The 12,455-nt window shown below is 35.5% G+C and overlaps 2 protein-coding genes across 3 annotated transcripts; both read right to left on the bottom strand.

Annotated features, from left to right (window-relative positions):
• Nucleotides 1-54: 54 nt before the first annotated feature.
• LOC129898606 (protein NRT1/ PTR FAMILY 5.10-like) lies at nt 55-5,516 on the bottom strand. Its single transcript, XM_055973201.1, has 4 exons — nt 5,279-5,516; nt 4,474-4,691; nt 1,692-2,227; nt 55-1,204 (listed from the first exon to the last, which is right to left on the bottom strand). Exons 1-4 carry the CDS (start codon nt 5,412-5,414, stop codon nt 388-390), a joined length of 1,707 nt encoding a protein of 568 aa, XP_055829176.1. The 5' UTR covers nt 5,415-5,516; the 3' UTR covers nt 55-387.
• A 915-nt stretch (nt 5,517-6,431) lies between these two features.
• LOC129899530 (transmembrane 9 superfamily member 1-like) lies at nt 6,432-12,185 on the bottom strand. Of its 2 annotated transcripts, XM_055974531.1 has the most exons (12): nt 11,984-12,185; nt 10,860-11,049; nt 10,675-10,779; nt 10,501-10,518; nt 10,313-10,407; nt 10,062-10,214; nt 9,198-9,332; nt 8,918-9,084; nt 8,534-8,628; nt 8,027-8,400; nt 6,883-7,159; nt 6,432-6,747 (listed from the first exon to the last, which is right to left on the bottom strand). In XM_055974531.1, exons 1-12 carry the CDS (start codon nt 12,056-12,058, stop codon nt 6,680-6,682), a joined length of 1,752 nt encoding a protein of 583 aa, XP_055830506.1. In that variant the 5' UTR covers nt 12,059-12,185; the 3' UTR covers nt 6,432-6,679. The 2 variants fall into 2 exon arrangements, with proteins under 2 accessions (XP_055830506.1, XP_055830507.1); XM_055974532.1 differs by lacking the exon at nt 11,984-12,185 and having other exon boundaries at nt 10,313-10,417; nt 10,860-10,970.
• Between the last annotated feature and the right edge of the window lie 270 nt (nt 12,186-12,455).

Below are 12,455 nucleotides of genomic sequence, written 5' to 3'. Positions count from 1 at the left end.
AATTAATTCAATCACCAAAGATATTCCATGTGACAAGTTGTAACAACATTGCTCTTGTTCAAATGGTGTTGCAAGCACCAAATTATTTCAAGATGATAGAATTCTGAAATTACAATCACAACACTCGGAAACATCCGCATACACTTAGTTTTCGAACAATTATATGATCAACAAACAACTGCATAACTGATAACTCTATCTCACAATAGTGACACAAACACCTCAGCCTGCAGTGCATGTATATCTATTGCTTCTACCAGCACAAGGTGTTCTTCGACAAGAATATCACTACACTACAGCACAGACAAGTACAACACCTTTGTTTTACACTGTTGCACCATTGACTTCTCCATGCTAAAGGTATCCTACACAAGTACATCATACATCTTAGAGAGAACTTGACTTATTGTATATATAATATCTTGAAAAATACAAGTACGCTGTGAATGCGATGGTACTTAGAATAGCAAGAACCCAATAGAAGTAATCCAGATGTGCCCGATTCAAGTTGTCCGAAAACCAACTGGTCTGACCATCTTTCCCAGTGATGTTCTCAGTAACAGAGATAAGGAAACTGCTCAAGAAGCTCCCTATGCCAAAAATGCTGAGGTAGAGAGAAAGACCTATACTTTTCAAGTCGACTGGCACCTGATCGTAGAAGAACTCCTGCAGACCAACCATGGTGAATACATCGGAAATACCAAAGAGTATATACTGTGGTATTAACCAACAAATGCTCATGGGAACTGTTTCCTTTGGCATGTCGACCAGCCCATATTCTAAAGCAGTTTGGAGACGTTTCTTCTCAATTATGGCAGCAATCACCATTGAAAGTATAGACAAGAAAATGCCAGTTCCAATTCTTTGGAGCATTGTTATGCCTGTTGGTTTCCCAGTTATGGCTCTTGTAACAGGAACCAAAATACGGTCATATATAGGAATAAAAACAACAACAGAGAGGCTAATGAAAGATTGTAATGATGCAGCTGGTACTTCAAAATTTGAACCAAGAGATCTGTCCAAAGTTGCACCTTGCTTGGTGAATAAAGTGAATGACTGTGAAAACACAATAGCATATACCAAACATGTTGTCCATATTGGAATCAACCTAAGAATAGCCTTAGTCTCCTCAACCTCACTGATGCTACAAATTTTACCATTTTCCTTGGAACCATTGGGTGCAAGCAACGCTTTGTTGAGGAACCTGTGTTTAATAATGATATATATCAATAAAATGAGATGTCTTTTAATACACTTGATTAAAAAACAAACTTTTTTATGCAACAACAGCATCATACCCAGTGAAATCCCACAAGTGGGATATGGAAGGGTGGTGTGTACTCAACCTTAACCTTACGTGAAGGTAGAGAGGAGAATGGCTTATACAGAAATATTTTATTTAAATGGCTAACACTATCCCATGAATAATAAATCGGAGTGTCCTTACATGCATTGGGCTTTTACATTCAATAGCAAGCTGATTATTATGCAGTTGTTAACTCTTTAAAGCCAATTCCTATATCCTTTTAACTCTTAACGAATCAAACCCCAGAAGAGTCCATTCCAGAAACACTTCTGGTGTACTAACCTATTGCAGAACTGTTGTATTTTTCCTTTAAATTATCAGAAGCAGCAGAAAAATCAACAATTCTAATTCATCCAATTATAAAAATCAAGTAAAATACACTCACTTGAATTGTTCAGAACCTTCATGAAGCAGAATACCCTGAACTTCTTGTTCCACTGATATAGCTGAAGTGGTTGTTTTCCAATTCCTAGCTGCATTAATGAACACATTACCAATTCTAAGAAGTGGGTTCTTTTCATCACAGCTTTGGCGAAACCGATAAGTGAAGCTTCCAAGCAAGAAAATAATAAGTGCGAGACCCATGATAATGCAGGGAATTCCAAATCCCAGACCCCAGCTAAGGTTATCTTGAATGTAGTTCAATATCCAGAGGGTCATTAACATCCCACCACACATTCCAAAATACCACCAATTGAAGAAAGAGCTTTTAGCTTTACTTTCCTCTGGGTCTTGAGCATCAAATTGGTCCGCTCCAAAAGCTTGTACACAAGGCTTGTGCCCTCCCTGTCCAATAGCTACTAAATACAAAGAAAAGAAGAAGAAAATAATTTGGAACTTGGGAGGAGAACATGTTGCAGTATCTTGGCAGTCAGAATGACTCGAAGGGAGGGCAGTTGAAAGCGTCAAAAAGCCAAGTCCCTGCAAGTTCAACAAATGAAAAATGTTTTACTTCTAATTCTTTTTTTGCTAAAGCAGAGAGAAGACAGTACTTTCAGTCAATAATGAAAGGCATACTTGTTCATAAATCATGCCATCATCATGGCTTTCTCCTTAGAAAATTTCACCTAGACAATTTTCTTATTCCTAAGCAAATCAAGCATTACAATAGAGACTTTGGTTTTTTATCATTCTCGCTATGGTGAAGAGAGGCTGGGAAAGTACAGAAGGAGACATACTTTAAGTGCTCATTTGGTTTCAAGTATTAGGGGTGAAAATACCAGCATAAAATTCAGCATAATCAATAAAATATTTGGTTATATTTTTTTATACTTGGATGAAATTCAGGATAACTACACACTCTGTTTGGTCGTCATTTTTGTTGCTAACATAAATAATACATGCATAAGTTATGCAAGAATCCATGTATTATATTATGTATTATTTTATGCAGGATAGAAGTGGAACAAGAATACAGGGATTAGTAATGCATGAAATAAAGAAACTAAAATGACCAAAATAACTCACGTTTTACAATCTACATTATTGATCCTTGCATTACTAATCCTCACATTACAATCCTTGCATTACTAATCCCTCTAAACCAAACGACCCCTTCGACAAGAACATTGTGGCTCAAGTGGAAGCAACAACCTGTGTCTATTCACTCTAACAGATATGCTGGTTCTAAAGAGCAACTTTAGAATATCAAATTCAGATTTCAGAGCTTCTTCTACTCAGAAATGCTGCCATCTGAAAGCTTTTAATAGTCACAATCAAACTTTTGTAGGTCTGTTTCACATTTGTAGGTCAAACTTTTGATAAGGTAATACAGTAATACCTTATCAAAAAACAGGTATAATAGTGCCCCATAATAGTATGAAGTCTGCACTGTTTTTAATTTGATAGTTGTAGTGTCTGGGCTAGCTTGTGCACACCTCAACTATTCTACACGGTACTGCAACCTCCCACCATCACAGGTATCGGGCACTTTGTCCACCAAAGCTTAAGAAGATGGATAAAATAGCCAAGTATTTTTTGTCAAAGCTGCGATTTGTACACTGGTCTTCAAGGTTTGCATCCACCTCATTGACCATCAGGCCACTACCTTGGATGATGAAGTCCACACTTTTATGCTACTTGTGCTATATGCTATGTACTTCCCCAATTTATTCATCTTCACAGTAGCTATTACTTGCTTTCATGGAATTTCTAGCTATCCAACAATGGGAGATAAGACTAAGCTACGGGCTGCAGCAGTAGAAGACCTTAACTGAGGACTTTACTCTTTCAAGGCTTACACTTGCAGCGGTAGAAGACCCTAACTGAGGACTTTACTCTTTCAAGTAACCTGCAGGATAGTATAAGGTTGCCTTCCTAATAATACAGTATAAACGAAGATGCACGGGAACCACTCCACATACAAGCTTGCAACACCTAGCACAAATAATTCTTGCATTCATTCATATACTCCTCAATAATCAACATCAATAAATGATATTTGGCACATTACACAACTTGTTATTAATGTCTCAAAAGAAAGCAGGACAATTTACTAAAGCCGGGTCATCATTAACCCATGAATCAAAACAACCTAATAGCACTGAACTTGCTACCTAGTACAAATTCATACGTGACTATTAAGTTAAATGTCAACAATAATCAACTACCATATGCAATCAGGACTTAGGCCTTAAAAGCTCAATCTTTCAACTAGTCCTTTTTTATCCTGATATACTAAGAACATTTTTTTATGTCAAACCAAGTTCAAAGAGGCATAGGCGTAGCGGCAGAGCCAGAATTTTCATTAAGGGGACTCAAAATATAAAGTAAACATATGAAGAAGTCAATTGGATTCAACATCTATTATATATACAAAAATAGTATAAACCTAAGATATATAGTGCAATTTTTTGTACCCCTTGCACCCATGTGGCTCCACCCCTGCATAGGCGTATTAATCACATACACAGCCCGTGTTGGCAAACCCACTACTTTCACCTCACCTATGAATGTATGTGTGTGTGTAAGCTTTGTGTACACTCATTGTCACAACTCAAAAGAGAGGAATGGGTTCAGTACTCTACAACCACCGACTTAAAATTATGATCCGCCTCAGCAAAGAGGATCAAAGCTTATCAGCAAAGCACTTCCACAACCTATTGTACTCTAAGTGAGGAAAACAAAGTACAAGCATGTCAAAACAAAAACCTGAACTGGTTACTAACCAGGATGTAGAGCACAGAGGAGATGATAATGGTCCGATACCGACCCAGATATGAGTCAGCGATAAATGCACCCAAAAGTGGAAGAAGCGATGCTGTTCCACTCCAAACATTTACATTCTCAGCTGCCGTTGCAACTGACTGGCCTAGTGGCCCCGTTAGGTAGCTTATTAGGTTCGAACCTATCCCATAATATGCAAATCTCTCTGCAATCTCCACGCCTATAAGACGAAAGAAAATAATCAAGTTTCAAAATCAGCGAATTTGTGATAAGAACATTTTTTAAGACAACCCAGCTGCTAAAATTGGAGATAGATTTGCAAATCAGCGACAACTATTATCACAACAAAAATAACGTCTCAATCCCCAATTAGCTGAGGGTAATTTTTAAGACAACCCAGCTGCTAAAATTGCAGAAAGAAATTAAAAATACATAAAGTAGCGGGCAAAAATCAGTTGTTAAAACAACAAGCAGCTAAAAATGCCGAAAGATTTGAAAAATCAACAACAGTAGAGGTTAAAAAAATCAAATTCTGAGATAACCCAGTGGCTAAAATTGCAGAAAATTTTGAATATCATTAGAATAGTTGGAAAAAAAATCACTTTTCTAAAAAGACAACCCAGCTTCCAGAAAGATCTAATATCAATGACAATACTGGAAAAAAAAAACTGTTTTTTAAGACATCCCAGCAGCTAAAATTGCAGAAAGATTTGAATATAATTGACATAGCGGAAAAAAGATCCAATTTTGAAGACGACACATATGCCAAAATTGTAGTAATATTCCAAAATCATATACAAGTATTACCTATGATGAAAGATGCGGATCTCCACCCACCGGATTTGGATCGGGTCACCGGACGACCCTTATAGTCAACGGAGCCTTCAACGACGTCGCCCAGAAGTGGGGTCTCAGCGTCGGAGATGTTGACTCCGTTGGCCATGGTGATGACCAAGATTCGACACCACAGATTGAGTTGAAGTTGGGTGATTCCATCAGAAATATGATTTGGCGTTCAATATAAACTGTTATCGTTTAGCTTGTCAGTACAGTAATATTTTTAGTTTTTAGCAGATTACTTGCGTTCCATTTTATGGCGTTATAGTTGGAGGGTGAAAAAAATATTTATTAATGATAAAAAAAAATAAGATTAATAAATACAAGAGCGAGTCGATAAAAATAATAAGCATCTTTCAAAAAACTCTTACAGTAATTTCTTCAGATTACCATCAACCACATCACTTGCAAATAGGTTAAGTAATCAGCTTGTAAGCAACTTTCTTAGATTTACAATCAAGCTGTAAGTAGCTCAAACAAGCAGTTTTTGAAAAGTTTTGTAGTTGTTTTCTAAAAGACTTGCAACAACTTCTTTTTTCTATAAATAAAATGTCAATTCAATTTATTTCTACATTAATTTAAAATTGAATAAAATATCAATCACTATATATATACACACTTTTAATCTAATTTATTTACTTTATAGTATTTATTTCATAACAATATTTTACATTTGGAAGCAAATATTTTAGGATAACAAACATTATAAATGTTTTATTTTTAACAATTATTTTTTCTAAATTTTTTTTTGTTATAACAAATACTTTACATGATTTTATTGATCAGTAACAATTTAAATAAGAAAATAGTTCTACAAAAACCACATACGTCTAATGACAAATTTTCTATATTATTTTATTGATAATTTTCTATATTATATATACTTTCTCTAACTCAATTTCGATGACACTTTTTTTAATTAGTTTTGAGAAATAATAAAATATTTTTATATTTTTAATAATTATTTAACATTCTAACCTATGGTTGCAAAGTTGTGGCCATCTAAGTGGGATTGGGACAAACTATGCTTTGAAAAACTTATATAAGCAGAGTTTGTTACCAAGAGGAAAAAGACCCTAAAAATAAATAGCAAAATCAAAAGTTCAGAGAATCTTTTCCAGACTTTCAAAATGGCATTGTGTGTGTATATAATATAGAATACACAAAGGTTAAAAGAATCTACAAAGGGTCTTTAAAGTTATCCATGTAACATCTAGCTTCATGAAATCTGATTGTCAAATGTATCCAAAGATACAATGCTAGATCTGGTCCATGTAAATTTATAGCTCCATCTAATAATCATTCACAGTATGCGATCAATATTGTCATGAACTCTATAAAGTGTAACCTCTCTTGTGCATTGTCATGCACTTAATCACATTTGATATTTCTGAAAATCCTCCTGACGAACAAATTAGAGCCAAGATACCCTACAGCACCTGGAGTTTCCAAGAACATCAACCAAGAAACAGTGAACGAGTTAAAGAGTTAAAGGAAAGAGTATTTACAGATGGATGTATCATGATCTGAATATACGGATCTAGCATAATGCAAATGAAACTAAGAGCGCTTACCACATAGTATACCGACACCAAGGCAGAACATAAGAGTGTAGCCAAAGTAAAAGCTGGTCTGGAAGAGACCAGACATTCTAGTCTTTGCATGATAGTAATATATAGCATATAGGTAGACATATAGAGAAGTGGAGGCAGCCGAGAAGAATGAAGTCCATTGCCAATGATAGTTCTCCGCATTCAGCAAATAGTATGTTCCCACGATTGTCACACAAACAGTGACAATGATCAGAACAATGAACACAAGGAGCATGAATCCATACACATAGTAATGCACCTGTCAAGAATATTGTCAAGGTGGTTAGTGGAATTACAAATTGAAAAGATTTTCAGCCAAATAATAGCTACACTGCATAAATATAAGTAGATGAACTCTGCTGAATCTCCAGCAAATATTACCCACATCTATGCACAACTGACAAGAAAGTAGTAATTGACAGTGACATGTAAAACAGTCCTCATCTGAATTGGACTACATATAATGTTTTGAGTTAATTGGAAGACAATATCTGGCTTCCAACCTCATAGAACAAACAACTGAAAGAGTTGAGATAACTTATCCATACATGTTGATTTATTCTTTTTTGAGAAAAAATGTACTTGACAGAAAGTCAATCAGCATCTTAGACTACCAACAAGATTGTGCAACTGGCAGATGTTATACAAAGCTGACTCAATTGACAAAAAATTAAATGGTCAAATTTATTTCATGAGAATGCCAGGTTACCAACCTATAAGCAGGGGTGATTCCAAAATGTCCATCATGTGACGCTTGGACTTTATTAGGATTCTAGGACATTAAACACCCTAGATGCCTTAAATATGTCTTTGCTCTCACTAAAACTGACATTTTCAAGCCAATATCATTGCCTTTTCAGTTTTTCCTCTGGAAAAGAGCCAAGTTAGAAACAAGAAACTTTTCACGTATGGACCCCAAATTACTAAAGAAGGAGAAATTAGAAGAAGGTGAGGATAAAGCATCTATTTCTAAAGAATAAACTAAATGCTTACTCATAATGCATCTATGGACACTTGTTCATGCTTGGTAAAATGAGTCTAAAATATTGCTACGAAGATGCCAGGAACAAACAGCGTAATAAGTATCTCAATAAATGTTTTTATAGAAACCAAAAAGAGTAATTACCATGTAGGTCCATAAGGAGGAGAAGACAAAATACATCTCAATAAAAATGCTTGCAAAGGGCAGAAGACCCCCCACCAGAGAAATTACAGATGGTCTAAGGTACCATTTCTTCTCAGGGATAGGACGAGGGATATTCTTAACACGGCACGGATTGTTTGGCGTACCACTCCAGTTTCTTCCGACAACAGTACCAAGAAGGGACAGGGGCAACGAGATAAAAGCCCAGATAACAAAAACAACTACAATTGTGCCAAGGGGAATAGCAGCTATGGATCCATAATATGTAGCAATGGTGTTTAGAATGAGCCCTATCCCAAAGCACGAAAAGGGGAAAAGTGATGCTGTAAGGACCATCGACTTTATCCAATTTTCACCTGAAAAGATTCACAAAAAAAAATAATCTTCAATTGATAAATGATCCATCTGCTACACAGGCAAATTTGATTATGATAACCTACTTCTACACAAGGAAACAACTAATGAGACATCAAGGAGAGGAGCACATACCAGCGTTACGAGAGTACAGTCCACCACTCACATATCCCGAGATGAATGATGTAAGAGCATAACATACAATAAAGGTTGTAATAACTGCTCCTCTCCTAAGCCACATAATTTACAACAGATATATAATTACTGAAGCATTTAAAAAGAATGAAAAGCATTACAAATGCTGCAGTGCTGATCATATAATCAGAATATAGGACACACCTGGCCAGTTTGACACAATTGGGAATCCATGTAGTAGTTAGTATTCAAATAATTAATTACAAAGAACACATAGTGGGAATGATGCAGATCAGTTGGTTGTTGGGTGCAGAAACCTGATGGGTCAATGAACAGAATTTCACATTTGGTATGTATAATGAGTTGCATAGGTTGCAAACATACCTCATGTACATCTTTCCAAAGTAGGCAGATATAATGACAAGGAGAACAAGAGTTGCAAGCTGAGCACCAGTTCCAACAACTGCTGAAAGCAGAGCCAGATTTTGTGGAGGTCGGAAGACATCACCATGGACAAGTTTCCAACCAGACTCTTCAATTACATCCCTTTTCTACACAAGAATTCAATCAACCAAACAACAAAAATTAGTAATTTTCCGATAAGGATATGCCGTTGGACATAGGTTCATGCAAATACTTGATAAATTGGAAGAAAAAGCTTTACCAGAGTCTCCATATCGTCATTTTCACGAGCATATTTTGCGTAATCATTGCGAAGAGTGCGCATCAAAATCATAGACACTAACCCAGTGAGGAAAATTACCATCATGATAGAATTCAAAATAGAGAACCAATGAATCTGCAAAAGGAGTAAGGCATTTTAGGAGTTGGGTCACAGGAGAACCTTTTACAAGGGGATTTAAAAAGGTAAAAAGAATGTCTCTAGTGAGAGTCAAACCCGCAACAATAGGATACACATTAAGCTCTTTGGCCACTGAGCTGCAGTTCATATTGTGTTAAGGGTACTCAAAACTTCATATTTATACATAAATAAACAAATTGACCTTATATATGCAATATAATTTTCCAACGAGAACCAGAAAGATAACTGAGTTTTACTGTTTTAGATAACACATTTTGCCCTGTAGAAAGCCAAAAGGAAGTTGGTGAATGGCAGTTATTTGCAGAAACACTTTTTAGGGCCCAAAGTATCTCCTATAACAACAACTACTTCTACTCCTCAATCTCGCTTAAGTCCTTAAAAGTTTAGAATATAAGGAAACAAAGATTTCTCCACTAGACACAATTTCAGTTCAGAAAGTAGCTACTTCTTGTGGTCTAGACTAGACCCCATTAGATCCACAGGTTGACAGAGCATAAAACTTCAGTAACTTTATTTTTTCTTCCATGAAAAAGTCATTATGCAAGTAAGCAAGTGCATGGTACGGATTATCAATGGTACGACATGCTAGCATATCATCAATAAACAGTGTCAATGAATTCTAAATGTTGATAAAGCATAACTATACTCCCATTAAAAGCTTCCACTTAAGTATTTAATATAGTAGGATAGTATATTGGTATATACCTCGTTCTCAAAAAAGTAGAAGTTCAGGTAAATATTGAAACGTTGGTCATAACTAATGTTTGTCGGGAACCATCTAACAGAATATGTCATGTCCAAGACCCTTCCTTCCTCCAATGGCTTTGTGATCTCTTGAGTAAGGTTGATAGAAATGATCTAATGGAGTGAGAATATACTCAGATTATCAACAGTAAATTGCATATCATTGATATGCCACAAGGCATAGAACAAAAAAGTAAAAACAAAATGGCTACCTGGTCCCTATTGTACTGAATTTGAATCATCTTGTGCGTGTACACTACATGCTTGTTATCTCCAACTCTGTCAGGATACACTTCGCCTACGAAACCTGAATTTCCCTTATACCAAGTCAATTTTCACTTATGTTATAACTGTAAATGGTAATTAGAAACATTTAGAGACAAACTAGTTAAGAACATACCCCATAGTGGCAAATCATCTGAAGCCAGGAAGGAAGGAATCACAAGTCATGACCCAAAAAAGGAGGTTACAAAAGGGAGAAAAGTGTAGAAATTAGTACACTTTAAATAGCATATATATGTGTAACTATTGAAAAGAATTGACAGTATCATAGAGATGTCATGAAACACTGTACCCATAAAAAATTCAAACCAATATGAGTTGTCAATTGCATACTTAAACTGTTCTATTTTTGATGCATCCAATTTAAGTTTACAAATTGATCTTTTCTCCACATCACCTGTTGAAAGAAAATAGATAATAGTAAAAAGAAGCGTTTCAAAGCATAAAAACTACATTGTGAAAAGTTAAAGAACAGACTCTTAAACTTTATGTCAATTCGGCTATCAATAAGATCATTTCCTCCAAGAACCTCGCCAAGGCCACCCCGCTTATGATCACCATCAGCAGGACGACAATATGGAAGGCTATAATAACTGTAGGTCTCTTGTGGATTAACATATGGTCCAGCTTTGTTTACCCATAGAGTGACAGAATCATTTTCTTGATACTGCAGCAAACAGCAGAAAGTCATGCATCAATTAGATAATTCATAAACAAGCTTCTTGCAAGTTTTTAGATGCACAATTAATCTTGGTGTTTAGACAAACTTAATAATGACTCATTATGTTCTAGAAATCACACCAAGATTCATCACGGTGAGTGTAGGAAGTGGTAAAACAAGGTATATGGGTAGGAAGACGAGAGTTAAATAGACGTTTCGCCATAGATTCCAAATATTTTTCACTTTTATCCGGAATTTATGGAGTTGGAGTTGAAGATGAAAATGAAGTTGTGTTTGGTTATACTTTTCATAAAGAATATTTGGAATAATATTTATGCTTGAATGTATTACTAATTTCAAAAGTGAAAAGTGAGTTGGAAAACAAGTAATAAGTTGTTTTCCAAATTTGAAATACAACTTCAAGTTGGATTTGAAATTTTCAAGGCCAGAAGGACAATTGCACTCATGCACTATGCAGGAACCAATAGCTCTATAATGCATAAGCCAAAGCAAGTTGAAGATCCACAAAGTACAGCTTGAGTAGTATCTTTATTAGCCGGAAGAAATTAGTCCTCCACTAGCATAATTTGAAGAATGAACAAGAAAAGTTGTTACTACTATATTTAGGTAGGACAGATGAATGTGGTCCAAAATATACCATTATTGGGGGGAAATCAATATCTTTCAATGTTGAATCAAGATCAACTAGGACAGCAATTAAGCCTAACTCTTCTTTGGTGTTATGGTATAATAGCCGAACACCAAAAAAAGACCTCAATCACACACAAGTTAAGAGTTGACTACATGAATCTATTCATTATGCTCCGTTTAGACCCGTGTCATTCAAATAGTCAATGAATTTTGTATTAAGAAGCGAACCCAGAAAGGAAAATCCATTAAATTTGAAAAGCTATCTACTTATAAAGCTTCAAGATTGTACCTTTGCAAGAGTTGGCCATACTAAGAAAACAGAACAGATAATGAAAATGGGGAGGAGTTCGAAGGCGTAGAGCATTGCTCTGAGATGAACACTGTCTGAAAAAACACCACAAAACAGCAAGGAAACCTCGTAATTGTTTGAACTACCTAGTGTGTGTGTTTGTGTTTACTGAGTTTGCTATGAGAAGAGTGAGACCAAACTATGGCAAGTTGGCAACTCTTTTGTCTAATGGATCGGAATTTTGTGACCGAAGACTTTGACTTTTGAGTCCTCAACAACTTGACATGTAGCCTATTCGGTGTTTTTATTTTATATTAAAAAACTAGTTTTGGTGAGGATTAAATCTCCCAATAAACATACGTTTTGGTCTAATTGTTTATTGGAGTATTGAAAAGCAAAAATATAATTTATTGAGAGGGAACACAAGTTTATTTTTATTTTAAGTTAATATTCAAAAGTACATTTAAGTTAT

The sequence above is a fragment of the Solanum dulcamara genome, chromosome 8 (genome assembly GCF_947179165.1).
Source record: "Solanum dulcamara chromosome 8, daSolDulc1.2, whole genome shotgun sequence".
NCBI classification, from domain to species: Eukaryota; Viridiplantae; Streptophyta; class Magnoliopsida; order Solanales; family Solanaceae; genus Solanum; species Solanum dulcamara.
The sequence above is the reverse complement of the archived record's forward strand: the minus strand, read 5'-3'. Positions and strand labels throughout refer to the sequence as shown.